The 22,205-nt window shown below is 43.6% G+C and overlaps 1 protein-coding gene across 1 annotated transcript in view; it reads right to left on the bottom strand.

Annotated features, from left to right (window-relative positions):
- Positions 1-1,576: 1,576 nt before the first annotated feature.
- The window catches only part of LOC147440995 (uncharacterized), a 60,053-nt gene continuing 39,424 nt past the window's right edge, over positions 1,577-22,205 (bottom strand). The window contains exon 5 of the mRNA XM_086482767.1: positions 1,577-2,071. Coding sequence (XP_086338893.1) covers positions 1,997-2,071 — 75 coding nt within the window. The 3' untranslated portion in view covers positions 1,577-1,996. The remainder of the gene's footprint in view (positions 2,072-22,205) is intronic.

Here is a 22,205-nt window from a genome sequence, read left to right as displayed (position 1 = left end):
GGATGCTATGGGAGATGTAAAGTGGAAGCATGGCATGGATAAGGAGATGCACTTGATGCAAATCCTAGTTGGAATTTCGCAAGCTTTCATGTGCCTTCCACCATCACATGTGCCTAGTGTTTAGCAAGAAGCATCCTAAGGTTCCATTGTCTAGTACAAATGTAAGAGTACCAAGGTGCAATTGTGGCAGCATATGAGGTAGCATATATAGGTGAATGCCCTATTTTGAGACTTGGGCATGCACATACAAGAGTGGGTTGTAATTCATTCTCGCAACCTTAGCTGCATATGTCTAGCATAAAGCCAATTGTTGAATGCATAAAGTAGTTGAGTTGCATCACCTCAATTTTGGTGATGCTATTGATCATGCACAATACGCTTGCCATCTCAATTGGTTCACCTATACAAATTGATCGATATTATGTGCTTTCAAAGAGTGTTAAAATAACCTCACATGCTATGAGTTAATAAAATCTCTCTCTCTCTCTCTCTCTCTCTCTCTCTCTCTCTCTCTCTCTACAATGTTGTTACTTTAGTCACACAGAGGCAACATGACCTTTAAACTCCAACCATACTTATATGGTGTAACAAGTCCAAATTAGCACCACAAGTGTGCTCTTCTCCACATTCATTCAAGTTTTCCATCATACCCGACACTTAGGACAATCACAAGCTACACCACCACCATTTTTAGCATAGAGTATTTGCCAAGTAATGGAATCAACCTCTGAGAGCTTCTTTGAACATCAAAAGGCAATGTGAAGGTGGTGCATGGAATGCCTATCAATAAAGATGGAGCATCGTTAGCTCTACGTAGGCCCTCTTGTCCATGACGATAAGCCATCTATTAGATAACAAAGCACTCCCATAAAAGGAAAAACAAGAAACATAGTTATGCCATTTCTCTTGCACAAATAACGAAGCAAGAGAAGTGCCTACCACCAAAAATACTCCATGCAATCTTCTTCAAACTATCATAGAAAGTCAGCATTAGATTATTATGATTTAATTTTAACAAGAGGCTTACAATTTTAACAACCTCAATTACATGTTCACATATTCTATCTATAACTATGCATATGTACACTATCTTTAGTAGGACATTGAGAATTGCTATTCTACTTCACTTGCCAACTAGGACTTAGTACCAAACCAAAGACTATTGAGGTAAAATAAAACAATTCAGAAGTTGCCTAGATGTAGCACTTAACAAGCCACCCTCCCCATGTTTATGGTGTTTAGCTGGTCAACTTCAAGTTGAAGAAAATGGTGTTAGGTGCCTTTCTTCAAGACCCACTATATAAGGTAGACAAAGAAGAAAATCTAGCGAGGGCTATCAAATTTCTGATGAAGCTGAGTAATTATCCCATTTGTAAAATGTATGTCATCAATACCAGGGTTGATTTGGACGGGCACCCTTGCCCTTCAAATTTCCAAGATTTCATAAAATTCTTGGCATTTTAGACTAATCTTTTCAAGGGTAGCTCATATTTTCACCCACAAATAAGAGGCAAAATACCCTAACCCTGATTCAGCACAAATGTGAAAGGAAAACAGAGGATGACAAATTATAAAATAGAGAAAGAGCTGGGTAAGAATTATTGATTCCTATACAGCTTTTGTGTGCAAGTGTAGTGTTTGATCACTCTCAATTATTGCTACAAAGCAGGTCCACAACTGCATAAAAACGCATGAATTCGTTCAGTTATGGAAGCATTTGTTGCTTCACATAACTATAAGAAGATGCCAATCACCAATTTCAAACCTCTCATCAACCTTGCAAGGAATATATGATAGTATACAAAACAATGGGTAATAAATCAAGGCAGAATTAAGAAGTATCACCCATCCTCCAAGACCTCACACTGCCCGTCTTGCAGCTGCTCTGCAAATAGAATGATAGCGGTAGTTAATCGTTCCCAAAGTGGAAATTTGGTAACTAGAATACAACTCCCTGGCAGGGTAAAATTTGCAGTGCATTTATGGCAACGCTTCATCAGACTGTGCCCTCCCTTGACATCATATGCAACAGCAACGCTATAAAGCAACCAAGAAGAGCACCAGCAACGACCTGCGGACACATAAAAATACACCATTACTACACGACAATCCAAACGAGAAAACATAAAAACAAACTTAATAAGTTGCAAAGATTATCGAGTATTTTTCTTGATATTTGGAAGGAGTGTCGTTTTTAACAACAAATAACTTAATAAGTGACAAGACTAAAAACAAAGCAAATTTAGTGGAACAAAGACAAGAACATCTAAATAACTGTGAACAATTAACACCATATTTAGCAGAGAGAAATGTTCAAAGAAATGTGAGACATACGAAAAATAAATAGATTGGCATACTTCGGTTGAGGCATTTATAATATTTACTTTGGGGCGGAATTTGGCCTTTTCCCCTTGCCCCTCACCTTATTGCCAAGCTTTGCACACATTTTCTTGATTTTTTGGAGCAAAGTTTCACTTTTCCCCTTGCCTCCAACTCGCTCTTTTCAATTTCTAGACCGAAAGTTTATATAAAAAAAAGGTGGTTATCCAGAGTTTTGCGGCGGCGGAATTTCGCCTTTTCCTTCCTTGGCCTAAAATGAAACTTTGGGAAATAGTTGTTTTGAAAGTTTGGACATCAAGGTGTAAAAACCTTCCAACAGTTACCCCCTCCCCCCCCCCGCTTCTCTCTCTCTCTCTCTCTCTCTCTCTCTCTCTCTCTAAAAGAGGCTGATTTCTACTACTTGAAAATCCCTCAAAACACCCAATGGTGTTGATCCTCAAGGCAAGTATATCACTGGTTACAAAGCTAGCCCGAAGACGACAAACTGGGAACTGTAAGAACTGCATACAACTAGCCACAAGGGCAAACTATAGAAACTAAAGACAAGGAAAAACCTCTCAAAGAGCAAAAAAATGCCATGGAAAGCTAAGCGGAGAGAGGATGACAACAGCCTCTTAAAAATAGGCACTTCACCAAAAACACACTCTGCAATTGTATATCAAAAACCTGAACCACCAAAAGCCACCAGCGGTGAAAAGGACAAGGAAAATCTGCAAAGGCGAGAGCTTGACGTGGGCATGTGCCCGCCAATTGGTATCGTCTAATAGCAAAAGGCTATGGAATCTAAATAAACTGTTACCATGTTGGGTTACACGCCTAAATAACCCCTTTTTGTACATTTTTATACTTTGTCCAAGTTCATATTGAACCTCGACACATTTTTTAAAGGTCACTTATAATAAAAGTGGGAAAACCCAAAACTCACTTATTGAGTTTTCCCCAAAAACGTGAGCCCTCTCTATTCTGCTAGCGCTTCCTCTCCTGCTGGCCTTCGCCTCCCCTCTCTGCACACACACTGCACTTCCTCACGTGCTCTTTCACTTGCACACACCGCCGCGCGCTCATCAACTGGTATCAGAGCCCGATTAGGATTTGTCCCCAAACCTACAAACGCTCAATTTCAGCCAAGAAGGTCAACTTTCACACGAGATTTTGCAATTTCGTCGCCAAAGGACTCGTCCTCGGACACTAGAGAGCTCCCAGCAACCAAAATTGACCTAAAACAAGCTGAAATTAGGTCAAAAACAGGAAATTACAGGTTATGACAACAAAATACAGGTTTTGCAAATGATGTATTAAGGTGTGGGAATACTTTCGCTAAGTCCCCGCTACCCGAAAACCCTGAAATTGCCGAAAAACAAGCTCCAAAACATGTGTTTTAAGCAAATTTCAGATTTACGCAAGTTTTTGCAAGTGTTTTTATAGTGCGATTACATTCGGGAAGGTGCAAATTGATGCAATCTACGCACATTTGACAAATTTTGTTTGTGGCTCAATTTCATGCAATTTTGATGCTACAAATTGGAGCTTTTGTGCTTACATGCTTCTAAAGGCTGTGTATTAGCCTTATGTATGTCTTCTGAGGTTAAAAACAACTAAATTTGTTGTTTTCGAGCACAAATTCGCTCACTGAAATTTTCTGCGCATAAATTTCAGAAATTGAATTTTGTGTCCAAATCATCCTACTTTGCCCCAAATTGCTCCTGTGACCATTTGGAGCTGTAGTGCACATCTCTGTGAGGTTATACTCCGATTTTTGCGAATTTTGCCCAAAATTTCAGCGTATTATCTCTCTTATTTCGTGTAACTATGGCCTCATCTTTGGGGATGTGAAGAATCTCTTCGAGATTAGGAGGTTCGATGGAACAGGTTTTGATCTTTGGAAAGACAAGATTCAAAGAATCCTATTTCTTAAGGATTGCGAAGGGGCACTTGAACAGGTGAAGCCACAGAATATGATAGATGAAGCATGGGTTAGCATGAACAGGAAAACCGTTATATACATTAAAATGGCCATGACAGATGAGACCGTCATTGATGTGAAAGGTCTCACGACTGCTTTTGATGTGTGGGAGAAGTTGAAGGGAATGTATGAAAATACAACGCCTGTCAACCAGGTGCACTTGATGTGAAAACTTGTTGGCATGAAACTAGACGAGTCCAAGAGCGCTGCAGAGCACTTGTCATTGTTCGCTGGTACTTTGTCGCAGTTACAGGATTCTGGCTTGCCCCCTTTTTATGATAAGCTAAAAGCTATCTTCTTGCTTATGACCTTACCTGAGTCAAGGGAAACTTTGATGGTTTCGTTGTCCAATAACCCCAATTTGACCTTTGATGGTATTAGGGGTTCTATCTTGAATGAAGAAATCAGGAGGAAAGCAAGTGGAGAGGGAGGCAGCTCTGCCAACATGGTAAGAGGCAGGAGAGAAAAGAAGAATGCTTATGCACAAAGGAGTAAGAGTAAGAGTAAAGAAAGGGAAAATGCAAGCAAAGGCAAGGGTGATGTAACTTGCTATCAATGTGGTAGGAAAGGTCACAAGAAACCCGATTGCAGGTACTATAAAGCTGAGTTAGAAAGGAAAAAGAATGGTGGAGACAAAAAGAAAGAGAAGAAAGAAGTCAAGGCAGATGCACAGGATAGCTCAAAGGACAAAGAGAAGGCCAATGTGGCTTCTAGTGTCATAATTGAGGAGCTGTCAGATGTAGAGGACATCTTGTGTGCCACTTTGTCAGATGATGATGCTTATGACTTTGATGCCTCTCTAAATGTTCATTCACAGGACATGCAGATCACCAAGAGTGATCTTATTGATGCTTTGTTGATTGTCGATGATGCATTGTCCCAGACTTGGATTGTTGATTCCGGTGCTTCATTTCATGTGACTCCTATCAAGGAGTGTTTCTCTACTTTTGATGCGGGCAAGCGTGGCCATGTATACCTTGGAAACAATCATGCATGTTCCATTGAGGGTATTGGCACTGTGCATCTCTCCATAGATGGCACAAATGAGCTTGTCTTGCATGATGTTAGATATGTGCCGGGAATCAAGAAGAGTCTGCTTTCTGTTGGTCAGATGGATATGCATGGTTACAGCATCTTGTTTGAGAGAGGATCATGGAAAATGACCAAAGGCTCAAGGATGATTGTAAAGGGCACAAAGAAAGGGACACTTTACTGCATGCATGGAAAGGCCGTGTTAGGCAAGTTTATTGCATTGGCTGAAATTAACTCTCACATGGAGTTGTGGCACAAGAGGCTTGGCCATATGAGCCAAAAGGGCCTTTCTAAGCTTTGTACTTTGAACAAGCTTGATGCTAAAGGCACAAAGCTTGACTTTTCTAATGAATGTCAATATGGCAAGCAAGTAAAGCGTTCTTATTACTCTAGTGTCTCTCATAAATCTTGTGTGCTTGATCTTGTACATTCTGATGTATGTAGCATGCCTACTAAGTCTATGGGTGGTGCATGTTATTTTGTCTCCTTTGTTGGTGATCATTCTAGGAAAATTTGGGTTTATTTGCTCAAGTCTAAGGATGAAGCCTTTGCTGCGTTTAAGAGATTTCGTGCATTTGTGACCACCCAAACTGGTAGACAGCTAAAATGCTTGCGTACAGACAATGGGGGGGAGTACACAAGTGTTGAATTTAACAAGTTTTGTGAAAATTTGGGCATTAAGAGGGAGCTTACTGTGCCATACAGCCCCTCTTCTAATGGTGTGGCTGAAAGATTCAATAGGACACTTTGTGAGAAGGTGAGATGCATGCTGTCCACAGCTAATCTCTCTCATGGATTTTGGGGAGAAGCTTTGAAAACTGCAGTGCATATATGCAATCGATCCCCTCACATGTCTCTGAAAGTTGACATCCCTGAAGAGGTTTGGTTTGGCAAGCCTGCTTCATATAATCACTTACGCATTTTTGGTTGCGAAGCTTTTGTGCGTGTAAGACCGGAGTTGAGGAGTAAACTAGATGCGAAGTCCATTAAAGGCCTCTTCATAGGATATGGTGAAGAAGGCGAAATGGGTTACAGGATTTGGTTACCTCAGCTCAAAAGGGTTGTACGCAGCCAGGATGTTGTTTTTAATGAGGCAAGGCTGCTTCAAAATAATTGTGCCTCAAAGCATGACCATAAAAGGGTGAAATTTCAGTATGACCAACCACCTATTAGGCCTATTTTTGACCCTCAGGATGCACCACATGTCACCAGCGTGTGACTACTATCTATCCTTTTTGTTGATTTCTTTCTTATTATTTATTCATTTTCACTTTTTGGAAGCACCCCTCAGGAAATCTAATTGCCGTGCATTGCATAGCTAGTGTGGAATTGTTCAGAGGAAGTCCAGGCTTAAGGGCAAGAAAGCACTAAGGTTGGACAAGGACTATGGTTAGCCAAAGGGGGGTCATTGACTAGCCAAAGTGGAATCCTTTGCTACAGGAGCTACATTTCAGTTCTTGGTGTGGCTGCAGTGTACAAAGAGGGTCAGATGACCTAGAAAGATACAATGGCAGCATCTCCTAAAATTTAGGGAACTGCTATTTTGGGACCTGAAAATGTGTTCGCGTCATTACCTCCGGAATGACAAGAGGAACATTTTATTGCTCTGCTGCCAAGTCAACTGACGCGCCAGTTGAGATATTTTTAGCCCCGTTGGCCAAAATCGGAAACTGGGCGAGGTGTCACTCTGAGAGCATTTCTGCTACTCCTGGCCAGAGAAGGGGGCCCCTAAAATGAGAGAGGAGGCTGATTTGCAGTTTTTGTCACAAGTTAAGAGCTATGGAGTGCTTCTTTTCCCTCTTATGTACAGTGCGGTGCCAGGAGTGATGCCCTGCATGCTATGCACTGTCCTCTCTCTCCTCTATGGCAGTATGCTATGCCCCTCTAGTGGGCTTTTCAATTGACCAATGTACAGTTGTGTGGGTTCATGTGCGATTGCCGAGGCAAGAGCCTCTTGCACAGGTACTGGATTAGCTAGCGGCTAATCCTCTGCAGGGACAGGTGATTCGGAGAGGTTTTACGTCCGAAATCTCGTCCGATTCAGAAGGCAAGTAGCCCTACAGGTGCGGGAGCTCGAGGACTTGCTACTGATGCGACCGGCACGCGAAACTGAGCCTGAAACAATAAATTAACAGCCTGCTGTGTATTTTTGCAGGTTTAGGGTTTTGGCCCTAAACGGACCCTAATACCCTCAGGAGGTTCGGGGACGCGAGGGGACCGTTGTACAGGTGATCTGGCGCATTTTCGGGGCTGAAAACAAAGAATTCAGCGTACTGCAGATTCTCGCCAGGTTTTGCAAAGTGCCCGTATGCATCGGGAAAGTCATTCAATGCGTGGGAATACTGACTGTGAAGGGTCCTAGTACAGTTATGCTGCCGAAATCGGGCCGGAACAGTTGAAATTCAGCCAAGCTTGTGTGGGGCAGCTTGTAGGGAACCACAGCATTTGTTCCCTCTTTTAAACAATAAAGAAATACCGAAAGGGGCGCCTAAGTTAGGGGCCAATCTGGTGTCGGTCTTCTCATACAGGTGCAATCTAGCAGCCTGTATCCCTTTCCCCTTGTTGTGTCTTGAAAATACAGGTAAAGTGGGCGACAAATTAAATGGGTGAAAGCAAATAAGGTTGAAGTCTAAGGTCTACCGCCCTTTTTGGATTAACAGGCCGGTTTCATGGTTCCATCGCCGGGATTTGAATCAGTTTTTCCCATAGAAGTGAGCCTTGGTCAGTTTGGGCTTGAAGACAGAGGGGATCATAGACCAAACACAAGGAATTGCAATTATGGCTGACAGACCAGATGATGTGACTGAGGAGGTTTCCTCCTCACAGGGTCAACAGACACATTAAGTGGGTGAGTCTTCAAGACCACCACAGACGGATGATGATATATTCAGGACCCAGTTGGCTACTGTTGTGGCTATGTTCACACAAGTTATACAGAACCCGAGGTTCTTAGCCTTTCTGCAACCTCCTCTTCCGTCTCAGCAAGTTGGGTCACTGGACCATATTCAAAAGCTTGTTAAGGCTCAAGCACAGGTGATTCATACTGCAGAGTCAATGGAAACACATGTACACTTGACGGAGAACATGCAGTCTCCACAACCTGTGCCCAAGGTGCAAGAACAGGTGGTTGAGATGCCAGTCTTTCAAGTTGTACCAGTTTAGCCAGCCACTTTTTCACCAGCCTATAGCTGGTTCTAATGGGCAGGGAAGCAACCTACAGGCTATGCAACAAGTCTTCCCACCACCTTCAGTACACCCTGGCTATTTTGGAGGTGGATCGGTATTCCAGAGCATGGCTGGTCATGCACTTGGAAATCAGTTTTACACGCCAGGAACAGTGTTCGGGGGTGCTCAAACGATGATGCCTAACTCCATGTATGGTGTCATTGGCATGCAACCAGGGTTTCAAAGCACTCAAGGCCAATTTGGGATGCTACAGGCAAATTTTGGTATGGCTGGAATTACAAATCAACAGCCAAATATGGCATATCCAGGTCAACTTAATAGCGGCCAAGGAACACAGATGAACCCTAACAGTGTTCCCATGTTTCAGTCACTTCCATATGACAACTTAACGCCGCTGGAGAAGCCAACTCCGTACAAAGAAGGTGGCAAAGGTGTGACATTCACGACCTTTACAAGGTTTGATGACACGAAGAAGGCTCTCTCATTCCTCCAACAGTTTGACAAGGCCTATGCCGGGGAAAACTTTACAGAGGCTTCAAAGGTCCGCAAGGCAGCCACTTTCTTGACAGGGAATGCGGGACAATGGTGGACAACTTTATTGCTGCAAGGGCAAGCTCTGTCAACATGGATTTACTTCAAGCAGTTTTTTGCAACAGCATGGTTATCTGATGACTTTGAAGCAGATGTCATGATAGAATGGCACCAACTTAATGCTGCTACTTGCAAGAATCTGGATGACTACAATCGGAAGTTTTAGAAAGCTCTACTTCCAGTAACTTCCTATAGGTTTCTGCCATTGACAGAACAGATTGAAAAATACTGTTGTGGCTTACCCAAAGGATTGAGAAAGTACTGCACGAAGACCAAAGTCACTACTTTGACGCAGCTCATCGAGGTAGCAAACACTGGCAATGGTTTGCTCAAGGGAGAAGATTGTGAATTTAATACTGACGTTAAGGAAGGATCGGCCAAGAAAAATTCAGCGAAGAAGCACGTTCCCAATGAGGTTCCTAAAGGGACTCAGAAGCCAGCCAACGCAGGGAAAGGCAAAGCTACGACTGAATCAGAAAAGGCACCAGCAAAGAAATGGAAAAGACGTTTTCCTCGCAAGTTGGAAGAGTAAAAGAAGGTCCTGAGGTCAGAGAACAAATGCTTTATCTGTGAGCAGCCTGGCCACATTGCTTACAATTGTCCTCAAAAGAAAAGGCCAGCTGATTCTGAAGACAAGGAAGACAAGAAAGGAAAGAAGCCCATGGCTGGTCTAGTGCCAGATATGGTGGGCGACAAGCCAAATTCAGATGCAAGTGAGCTTTGCAGAGCATGGGGAAAGGTCAGGGATCAAACAGTCCTTATCTTCTTTGATCCAGGTGCCGAAGCCAACTTCATTTCCCCAGAATTGGCTTCAAAGTTGGGAATCGGACCTGAAGAGATGGGGTATACAGCAGAGGCAGGTTTGGCATGTCCTGGCCATACAGAGGCTGTGACACCCATCATCGGAAAGTTGCGCCTACATATCCAGTCCTATGTAGATGCTGAAGAATTTTACATCATGCCACTGGACGGATGTGATGTGTTGCTAGGTATTCCTTGGTTGTTTCGTGTACAGGGAATCATGGATGCCTACAACAAAAAGATCACTGTACAGAGCAGGGGAAAGACTCACATTCTAGATGTAAAGCTTAAAGGGGAGTCTATTCCCACTGTATCAGCTTCTGCTATTACTTCTGTAATGAAAAAGCATCTTTCTGCGTACTTGGTTTTTGCACGTGAAGTGTCAGATTGTGATGAATCAAATTTATCTGTGTTAGATAACGAAAGGTCAATGTTTTTACAACAGTATAGTGACTGTTTTTCCAATTCATTACCGTCTCAATTACCGCCAGAGAGACCCGAGGACCATGCAATAGATTTGGTGCCAGGCAGTAGTCCACCAAATAAGCCTTCGTACGAGGTTAGTGCGGCTCAGCAAAAAGAGATAATGAACCAAGTACAGAAGCTGTTAGAAAAGGGGCTGATTCAGCCTTGTTCATCTCCATTCTGTTCTCTAGTGTTGTTGGCACAGAAAAAGGATGGCTCATGGCGTATGTGCATCGACTACCGTGCACTGAACAAGAATACCATCAAGAATAGGTTCCCTATACCTAGAATTGATGATATTCTGGACAAATTAGGAGCAGCTATGTTTAGCAGGATAGATCTAAAGAGTGGGTACCATCAGATCCGCATTAGATCAGAGGATGTGCACAAGACTGCTTTTAGAACAACGTTTGGCCTTTACGAATTTCTAGTGATGCCCTTTGGTCTCACAAATGCTCCTGCTACGTTCAATAGGATGATGGACAGAATTTTCCGTCCACACCAACAGTTTGTCGGTACATTCTTTGATGACATGATAGTCTACTCAAAGAATGAAGAGGAACATAGGTATCACTTGGCCATTGTGTTCAAAGAGCTATGCAGCCATAGATTGCTCATCAATGCAAAGAAAAGTGAATTTTTTCTGGAAGAGATTCATTTTCTCGGACACATTGTCTCAAAGGATGGTGTCAGAATGGATCCTGCTAAAGTTGAAGCGATCAAGTCATGGCCAGATTTGAAGACGGTGCGCGATGTCCGCAGCTTCTTGGGACTATGCTTCTATTACAGAAGGTTTATCCGAAATTTCGCTGAAATTGCTTTACCTTTACATGCTCTTCAAAAGAAGGCAGTCACCTTTAGATGGACACAAAAAGAGATTTCAGCTTTTAATCTCTTAAAGGAAAAGATGACTTCAGATCCAGTCATTGTGTTGCCAGATCTTAGGAAGTCATTTGTGGTCCAGTGTGACGCCTGTGGTAGTAGCATTGGTGCAGTGCTAATACAAGATGGCAGGGTAGTAGCCTATGAGAGTAGAACCTTGCAAGGGCCAGAAAAGACTATGCAAGTCTATGAAAAAGAACTGCATGCTGTCATTCATGCGCTCTTAAGTTGGAAACATTACCTGCTAGGTGCAGATTTTGTTGTCCAAACGGATCACCAGACCTTGCGATACTTCTTAACACAGGCAAAGTTATCTGAGAAGCATATGCGATGGGCAAATATCTTGTCCATGTTCCACTTTCAGATTGTGCATGTGGAAGGCAAGAAGAACGTTGTGTCCGATGCCTTGTCAAGGAAGCCACAAATTTCAGCTGTGTCAATTCCTTATCATCATGAACTTGATGATATGAGGGGACAGTATGCAAATGATGAAGATTTTGCAAGGGTCTTCGAGCAGCTAATGGATGGACAACGTCATGAACACTATCTTCTCAAAGATGGGTTCATGATGATGCATGGCAGATTGTGTGTCACAAAGCCATTGCAACACAAAGTTATGGAAGAGAGTCATGTCCCACCGTATGCAGGGCATCGTGGTATCAATGCTATAGATAAAGCGGTTGAGACATTCTTCTACTGGCCTACATTGAGAAGAGATGTGGATGCCTTTGTGCGAGAATGCCTAATATGCCAGAAGGTCAAGTTTGACAGGCAAAAGGCACCAGGGTTATTGCAACCACTACCTATTCCAGATAAACCATGGGAAAGTATTGCTATGGATTTTATCTTTGATCTTCCGAGAACGCAGACAGGAAACAATGGTATTTGGACCATCATTTGCAGATTCAGCAAGCAGGCTCATTTTATTCCTGTCAGGAAGAAGATAAAGCCCGATCAAATGGAATGCTTGTTTATGAGCAATATTTTCAAGTATCATGGCATGCCACAATCGATTGTTAGCGACCGTGATCCACGCATGACAAGTTTGTTCTGGAGAGGCTTGTTTGAGAATATGGACACAACGCTCAAATTCTCTTCGTCATTTCATCCTCAAACAGATGGGCAGTCAGAAGAGGCAAATTCTACTGTCCTAGATCTGCTGAAGTGCTATGTGTCAGAGCATAAAGGAAAGTGGGAGCAGTATTTGCCATTGGTGGAGTATGCATACAATAACACAGTGCATTCATCAACTGGCAAGGCACCTTTTGAGATAGTTGAAGGTGGTAAGAAAGTTCCTCCCATACTGCATACAAAGGACAAGATATTTGAAGCAGATAAGTATGTTCAGGACATGGATGAAATGTACAAGAAGGTCAAAGTGGCCTTAGAAAAGACTCAGGCAAAGCAAAAGAAAGCAGCTAATCGTCACCGTCGTGAAGTGGTATTTTCACTTGGTGATTGGGTGCTTCTACGCTTTGAAAAGGCAAGGTTAAAGAAGATGAAGGGCAAGGAAAGACTGTTTCCAAAGCTCAGCATGCGTTACTATGGGCCTTTTCAAGTATGCGACATAATCAGTGATGTTGCATATAGGCTGAAATTGCCTGACAGTTGGAAGATTCACAATGCATTTCATGTGAATCTTCTCAGACCCTATGTGGGTGATGTGCCAGAAGATATGCCAGCTGAAGATCAGCCGGAAGTCGAGGAACTTGACGAGATCTTGGTCCCTGAACAGATTTTGGCACACAAAGAAAGGAAAGTGAAAGGCAAGGTTGCTAGGCGTTACTTGGTGAAGTTCAGGAACTATCCACCAATGGATTCTAAGTGGATGGAAGAAGGTGAACTTGCAGAGTCACCAATTGTGTTATCACTTTACCTTGAAGCCTTCGATTTGCAACCTACCTTGACCCCTTGAGTTTCAAAGCTACATGGATTGTCAGTGTGACAATGGCTTCTGAAAGAAATGATGTACATGGTATTTAAAGTGAGCTCAAATAAAATACCTATTACATGAATCTTAGAGCTGTACAGATTGTCAGTTTGGCAATTGCTCTTATGGAATGTCCAAAACTTTGGTTCGTGCTATAGAAGTGAGTATTTCTTGTCAGTTTGTCAAGGATACAGTAATTGCTTCTATTAAAGGGTACATGTGTAACTGCATTCTTAAACTGTCGGTTTGGGTATGCTCGAAAGTGTTACTGGGTCCAACGTGTACAGTGGCAAAATGTGTAGATACCATTTTGTCATTGGAAAGTTAGTGACTCAAAGCAATGGCAGAGTGCGAAGCTACCACTATGTCATTGGGACAGGGTTCACACGCAGGCAATACATGTATCGACAAGGTGTTGAATACACCAGGGTTGACAATGAGCATGTATGTGTCGTACATGCGTCGACACGTGTTGAATACATCAGTGTTGACTGTGAGCATGTACGACATAGATGCAAACGAGGAGGTTTGAGATTTCAAGAGAGGGGTATGTCACCAGCGTGTGACTACTATCTATCCTTTTTGTTGATTTCTTTCTTATTATTTATTCATTTTCACTTTTTGGAAGCACCCCTCGGGAAATCTAACTGCCCTGCATTGTATAGCTACTGTGGAACTGTTCAGAGGGAGTCCAAGCCTGAGGGCAAGAGAGTACTAAGGTTAGACAAGGACTATGGTTAGCCAAAGGGGGGTCATTGACTAGCCAAAGTGGAATCCTTTGCTACAGGAGCTACATTTCAGTTCTTGGTGTGGCTGCAATGTACAAAGAGGGTCAGATGACCTAGAAAGATACAATGGCAGCATCTCCTAAAATTTAGGGAACTGCTATTTTGGGACCTGAAAATGTGTTCGCGTCATTACCTCCGAAATGACAAGAGGAACATTTTATTGCTCTGCTGCCAAAATCGGAAACTGGGCGAAGTGTCACTCTGTGAGCATTTCTGCTACTCCTGGCCAAAGAAGGGGGCGCCTAAAATGAGAGAGGAGGCTGATTTGCAGTTTTTGTCACAGGTTAAGAGCTATGGAGTGCTTCCTTTCCCTCTTATGTACAGTGCAGTGCCAGGAGTGATGCTCTGCACGCTACGCACTGCCCTCTCTCTCCTCTATGGCAGTATGTTATGCCCCTCTAGTGGGCTTTTCAATTGACCAATGTACAGTTGTGTGGGTTCATGCGCGATTGCCGAGGCAAGAGCCTCTTGCACAAGTACTGGATTAGCTAGCGGCTAATCCCCCGCAGGTACAGGTGATTCGGAGAGGTTTCACGTCCGAAATCTCGTCCCATTCAAAGGGCAAGTAGCCCTACACGTGCGGGAGCTCGAGGACTTGCTACGGATGCGACCAGCACGCGAAACGGAGCCCGAAACAGTAAATTACAGCCTGCTGTGTATTTTTGCAGGTTTAGGCTTTTGGCCCTAAACGGACCCTAATATCCCCAGGAGGTTCGGGGACGCGAGAGGACCGCTGTACAAGTGATCTGGCGCATTTTCGGGGCTGAAAACAGAGAATTCTCGCCAAGTTTTGCAAAGTGTCTGTATGCGTCGGGAAAGTCATTCAATGCGTGGGAATACTGACTGTGAAGGGTCCTAGTACAGTTATGCTGCCGAAATCGGGCCGGAACAGTTGAAATTCAGCCAAGCTTGTGCAGGGAAGCTTGTAGGGAACCACAGCGTTTATTCCCTCTTTTAAACAATAAAGAAATACCGAAAGGGGCGCCTAAGTTAGGGGCCAATCTGGTGTCAGTCTTCTCATACAAGTGCAATCTAGCAGCCTGTATCCCTTTTCCCTTTGTTGTGTCTTGAAAATACAAGTAAAGTGGGCGACAAATTAAATGGGTGAAAGCAAATGAGGTTTAAGTCTAAGGTCTACCGCCCTTTTTGGATTAACAGGCCGGTTTCACCACAAATGGCTGAAAATGTAGATGATCCAGTGGTGTTTGAGCCAGATGATGTTGGACAGCAAATTGAGGCTCTTGAAGGGCATTTGCAGACAAGAAACAATGCTGAAAATGGTGCTAAAAATGATGTACAACAGCCCATTTTTTATGATTTTGTCGTGCCACCTGATGTAAACCCATTGCCGGATAATGTGGATCATTGGGTGAGGCGGTCTACTCGTCAAAGACGGCCTGTGAGTCGATATGACCCCTCTTTGCATTACATTATGTTGACAGATGAGGGAGAGCCTCTTACGTATAAAGAGGCAAAGACATGTGAGCACAGCGACAAGTGGGAGCTTGCTATGCAGGAAGAGATTAAAGCTTTGCATGCTAATCATACTTGGGATTTGGTTGAATTGTCCAAAGGAAGGAAGGCTATTCCTAACAAATGGGTGTTTAAAATCAAAACTGTTGATGCAAAATCCAAGTATAAGGCAAGGCTTGTGGCAAAGGGATATTTTCAAACCAAGGGCATAGACTTTCAGGAGGTGTTCTCTCCTGTTGTGAAGATGACCACTTTGCGTGTATTGTTTGCCATAGTGGCTACTCTTGATTTGGAAATGGACCAAATGGATGTACATACCGCTTTCTTGCATGGTGATATGGAAGAAGAGCTTTACATGAAGCAACCCGAGGGTTTTGTCATCCCTGGCAAGAAACATTTGGTATGTATGCTCAATAGAAGCTTGTATGGGCTGAAACAATCATGTAGACAGTGGTACAAGAAGTTTGATCGCTTCATGCTTAAACATGGTTACAAAAGAAGCTATGCAGACCATTGTTTGTATACCAAACGTGATGAGGATGGCAGCCCAATCATTCTTATGCTCTATGTAGACGATATGTTGATAGCTGCAAAGAAAAGAAGCACTGTAGATGCTCTTAAAGGGCAGTTGAAATCTGCGTTTTCAATGAAAGACCTTGGGACAGCTGAACATATACTTGGAGTACGTGTTACACGACAAAGAGACAAGCGCCTATTGTATTTGTCGCAAGAAAAGTACATTGAAAAGGTGCTGGACAGATTTAACTTGGCTGAAGCAAAGCCTCTTGGTGTGCCATTACAGCCATATGTTAAAATCTCCAAGGATGATTGTCCCAAGTCAAAGGAAGAAGCCAATGACATGCAAAGTGTGCCTTATGCTTCAGCTTGTGGTTCACTTATGTATGCTAGGGTTGCTACTAGGCCTGACATAGCCCATGCAGTGGGAGTTGTGAGCCGGTTTATGGCTAATCCAAGCAGGTTGCATTGGGATGCAGTGAAGTCCATTATGAGGTACTTGAAAGGGACTAAAAACAAATGCCTCTGCTATGGTAAAGGACCAATGGAGTTGAAGGGATTTTGTGACTCTGACATGGCTGGTGATGTGGATACACGGAAATCCAAAAGTGGCTATGTATTTACTCTTGCGGGAGGTGTTGTTTCATGGTGTTCTAGATTGCAAAAGATTGTTGCATTGTCTACTACAGAGGCTGAATATATTTCAGCCACTGAGGCTTGCAAAGAAGCTATTTGGTTAGCACGCCTATGCAGTGAGTTTGGCTTGCCTGCCAAGGCACCTATGCTTGGTTGTGATAGCTAGAGTGCTATATGTCTGGCAAAGAACGCCATGTTTCATGCACGCACAAAGCATATTGATGTGCGGTATAACTTCATACGAGAAGTGCTTGAGGATGGCCCTATTACATCGGTTAAGGTCCATACATCACAAAATCCAGCCAATGCTCTCACTAAGTGCTTACCCAAAGCACATCATCATCTATGCATAGAGATGGCAGGAGTCACGTACCTTAAAGGCGCCATTTATGCCTTTAAGTGGGAGGTTGTTGGGTTAAAGGCCTAAATAACCCCTTTTTGTACATTTTTATACTTTGTTCACATTTTTTTAAGGTCACTTATAATAAAAGTGGGAAAACCCAAAACTCACTTATTGAGTTTTCCCCAAAAACGTGAGCCCTCTCTCTTCTGCTAGCGCTTCCTCTCCTGCTGGCCTTCGCCTCCCCTCTCTGCACACACACTGCACTTCCTCGCGTGCTCTTTCACTTGCACACACCGCCGCGCGCTCATCATACCATATATGTGGTAGTGATGTGTGTGAAGACACTTAGGACCCATGGGGCACTTTTTCCTTCACTAGGAGGTTTTTTTCCCTTGCACTGTATATATGCCCATCTCTCTAGGGCTATCTTATCTTTCTATTTGCACACTAAGCAATATATTGTTGTGTGCCTTAAGCTTCTTCATCTTCTCTGTGTACGCTCCTGCGATCCTAATTCCAACAATTAGTATGACAGCAAGTCGCGTCCTTCGGGGTCTATCGCCAACACCCCTTCACTCACATTCTCGCATTTCTGCGAGCTTTGGCCAACCTCAACAGACCGACTAGTACTTCAGGCCAGCTCGCAGAGCTTGGTGTGTTCAGATTTTTCATTCGGACTGATTCTGGCCTCCATTTCCACTACATGCAGTACTGCGCAAGGCATTTCGACCTTTCGTGCAGAATTTTTATCAATGCAATTTTTTGCAGATGAAATTTCTTTCATTCCCCTTCAGATTCTTCTAAATAGCAGGTGTTAGTCCTGCTTCGTTTTTTGGGGGCAGTTTTTACATCAAGTGTAGTCACTCGCCATGGATGACGACAACACATATGCTTTCAAAATGTTTGTTGTTGAGGATACATTGGATGGGGATGATTACCCAATGTGGACTTACATGATGACGCTTGTTCAAAGGGCGTTTGAAATGTGTTGCAGGGAATTGATGTACGCCCACCTTCCATGGATACACACTCTGTTGAGGATGTTGCAGGTTCTCGCAGACCTATTATTGCTAGAGTTGTTTTCCTACAGTTGAGCAATCTCAATGGGATGTTAGAGATGTACAAGCTCATGCATTGATTGCATTATATGTAAAATGCCTTATTGCTCCTGGTCATGCATCCACATGCATCAAAAGCAAATAGCATCAGCAATACAGATTGAAGTTCGGCAGTTGTGCCTCACCTATAACCAAGGGGATGTCACGTGCGCACTTCACTTGTGCTATGTAGACATGTTTTGCCACAATCTACCATGATCCAGTAGCTTAAGACTGAGCCTAGCATCTTTGTGAGCCTCTAGCAGGACGTGCATGTCGAGGCCGGTCACACTGTCACAAAGTGATGACGTGGCTACTGAGAGCAGAAACCCTAATCTCTGCCAGAAACCCTAATTCCTGCAAACCCTAATGTTTGGAAACCCTAGCCCTAACTGCTGGCTGAAACCCCAATGCGGCTGGAAACTTTATATTTGGAGGCTGAAATGCCACGTGGCAAGCCGTACGGATTTCCGGAAATTACGGAACTGAAAAACAGCCCTCTAGGCGACGCAAATTTCTTGCTTTTCTCCACACAGATTTGATGCGAGAGAGAGAGAGAGAGAGAGAGAGAGAGAGAGAGAGAGAGAGAGAGAGAGAGAGAGAGAGAGAGAGAGAGAGAGAGAGAGAGAGAGAGAAGGATATTTGCGAGAGAGAGAGAGAGAGAGAGAGAGAGAGAAGGATATTTGCTTTATTTTTATTAAAGCCACAAAGAGAGAGAGCTTGTGAGAGGATTGTGCTTTTGAACTGGAAGCTTTTGGGACTCTGCTTTTGGGCATCCCTTGTAATCTTTAAATACGCGGATTAGGGCTCAGTCTACAGAGCATCTGGACGCAGAGTCTGAGAGTGCAACCCTAACCGCTCTTTGTACTTTGACATTGATTTGATACATAAAGAAATACCGAAAGGGACGCCAGTCTTTGGGGCCAATATCTCTAGGCACGGAACTCCGCCGGGCCAGTGCAAATCTATTGTGATCTGTGAATTGTTTGAAGTGGTTATTTGGTGTTGTCGCAATTGATTCTTGACTTGGAGTGTCCAAGTCTGTTACAGTGGTATCAGAGCATGGCCGATTTCTCTTCTACGGGAAATCTGATCCCCAATTTTTTTCCTGCGGCACCTATGGCTTCACGCAAGGATCAATCAACTCCCTCTGCATCTGGAGATGCGGGCAGGGATCACAGCGAAGATTCCGGCAGAGAGTATGGCCCGCCTCAGCCTACTGAGGCGGAGCAACAAGAGATGGAGCGTCGTCAATTGATCAGCGATGCAACAAAGATGATGCTCAATTTTGCGAAGGACCCAAAATTTGCAAAATATATGAGCGACACTTCTTTTCAAGAAGTGCATGAGCAGTGGCAGAAAACCACTACACCACCCCCGAAACCCGCTCTCAAGAAACCTTCTGCTCACAAGAAATATTCGAGAAGGAACTAGAAGAGGTGGTTGATGCACGGACTGCTCAGCTTTTTGACGCGCAAAGGAAAGCCAAAAAGCACGGAAAAAAGCAGAAGAAAAGCACTGACTTCCCGGGATATTTGGGTCATCAGTCGACATTTGACAAAGCAAAGAAACAGAAGAAGCGTGTTCACTTTGAAGGAGTACCCAATTCTACTTCTTCTTCTTCTTCTTCTGACAGTTCTTCTAGCTCTTCAGATTCGAGCGAAGAAGACAGAAAAGGTAAAAAGCGAAGCAAGAAACAACGCTTCGGAAAGGGCAAGAAAAAGGCAAAGAAGGCTAAATCTCGCCGAGAGACTGACAGTTCTACTGAGGACTCGTCTACAGAAAGTTCAGACTCCGATGGCGGAAACTTTTATGCGAACAAGAAGAATTTTTATAAAGCCAACCAGTATGACTTTCTGGAAGATAAAAGCAAGAAAGTCCGAGAGTTTAAGGAAGGTGGACACTCGATCAAATTTGATACTTTTTCAAGATACTCAGATGCTTCGAAGGCTTTGTCTTTTATACAGCAGTTTGAAATCACTTTCGCGGGAGGACGCTACTCAGACCACTCCAAGATTCGAAGAGTTGCCTCTTATTTTAAGGGAATGCTCGCACTTGGTGGTCCACGCTTCTTTTAAACAAGACTGCACCAGTTAAATGGCTGAAATTTAAGAAGCTTTTTATTTCTTCTTGGTTGACGCAAAAGAATGAACGAGATATACGAGATGCTTGGAACCATCTTCGGATGACCAAGAAAGATACAATCAATGCTTACTGTGAGAGATTCTCGAGCTCTTTTCTACCCGCCTCTTCATTCAAGAAGATCTCGTCCAGAGAACAAATTGAGCGGTTCACCTTGGGTCTACCTAAAAAGATCCGAGATCACTGCTTGGAGCAGAAGTCAGCTTCTATTCAAGAGTTGATGAGTCATGCGAAGCGGGGCTTTGCCATTCACTCTAGCAGTCTGACCTACCCCACAGATGAGGCCATGACACAACGAGCCGAACAGACTTCTGGGAATGAAAGTAGAAAGAAAAAGAGCAACCCAGAGAAAAAGGATGCACGACCCAAGCTTACTCCTGAGGAGAGAGCTCGCTTCATCAGAGAGGGGAAGTGCTTTGGATGCGGGGAACATGGACATATCTCCGTGAAGTGCCCTAAAAAGGCACCGAAAGAACAGAATGATAAGGACGACGACAGTCCTGAGAATTTGAGAGCAGCTAAGGAACGTGGCAGAAAAGGCAAATAGAAAAGCAAAACTGGTACCACATGGCGTGGGACCTGCATCGAATCAAATGAACGAAAGTACAAACTTTGCCGCTTTTTGGGGCAAAGTGAAGGATCAGGAAGCTCTTTTGAAGGAGCCAAGGCCAACTTCTTCTCACTTGGAATTGGAGGCTCGATTTGGAATTACGCCCGGCAGACTGACGCCACAGGCGGAGGTAGTTCGGCTGGCACCCGAACGAGATGTTGCCATTACACTGAGCATTGGCAAACTTCATTTGCAATGACAGGGGTGTTCAGGGCACGCGAGCGACGTTCTACTCGGAATCCCTTGGTACCACAAGAACTACGCCGTGGTTGACTAGCGGGCTGAGAAAGCGACTTTGACAAATGAAGGGCTCAGAGATTGTACTTGATGAACTTCAGTTTCTTTACTCATTCTTTTGGGAGAGAACTGAACGATGGACAAAGGTTGAATATGATTTGACCTGAACAAAAGAACGCCAAGATTTTTTTTTCTCCACACTCATGCCGATTGCTTTTTAGTGGGCCTGAAGATCAGACCATTGATCTGATACCTGGAAGCACGCCACCGAACCGGCCACCTTCCCGTGTGAGCCGAGTACAGAATGAAAAGATTATGAACCAAGTGAAAGACCTCTTGGAAATGGGTCTTGTCCAGCCTAGTACTTCACCGTATTGCTCTCCACTGTTGGTGGATTTGAAGAAAGACAGATCTTGGAGAATGTGCATCGATTATAGAGCTCTCAACAAAATCACCATCAAGAATAGATTTCCGATTCCTAGGATCGATGATATAATCGATAGGTTACAGGGATCCTCGTGCTTTAGCAGGATTGACCTGAAGAGTGGATATCATCAGATCCGAATTGCGCTGGGAGATGTCTACAAGACAGCCTTTCGAACTACTTTTGGGTTATTTGAGTTTTTGGTGATGCCTTTTGGCTTAACCGATGCTCCTGCGACATTTAACTGGATGATTGACATGATTTTTCGAGAGTACAGGCTATTTGTTGTCACTTTCTTTAATGATATCATTGTTTTCTCCAAGAATGAGACAGAACACAGAGATCATCTGCTTCAAAGATACACGTTTTGGAACACATTGTCTCAACAGCAGGAGTGCGAATGGATCTGGCCAAGATAGACGCTATCCGTGATTGGCATGATTTGAAGAATGTCCATGAAGTTGGAAGCTTCATGGAACTGTGTTCGTACTACAAACGGTTCATTCGAAAGTTTGCAGAGGTTGCTTCTCCTTTGCATATCTTGACTCAGAAAGGAGTCCCTTTCTCGTGGGGACCCACAGAGGTGACTGCCTTTCAAACATTGAAAGAGAAATTGACTACGGGACCAATTTTGACTTTGTCAGACTTGCAGAAGTCATTTGAAGTATATTATAATGCTTGTGGTCGTAGTCTGGGTGCGGTCTTAATGCAAGAAGGCCATGTCATTGCTTACAAGAGCCGATTGTTCT

This window comes from Adiantum capillus-veneris, chromosome 15, assembly GCF_014529385.1.
Source record: "Adiantum capillus-veneris isolate H3 chromosome 15, ASM1452938v2, whole genome shotgun sequence".
In the NCBI taxonomy this organism is placed as follows: Eukaryota; Viridiplantae; Streptophyta; class Polypodiopsida; order Polypodiales; family Pteridaceae; genus Adiantum; species Adiantum capillus-veneris.
The sequence above is the reverse complement of the archived record's forward strand: the minus strand, read 5'-3'. Positions and strand labels throughout refer to the sequence as shown.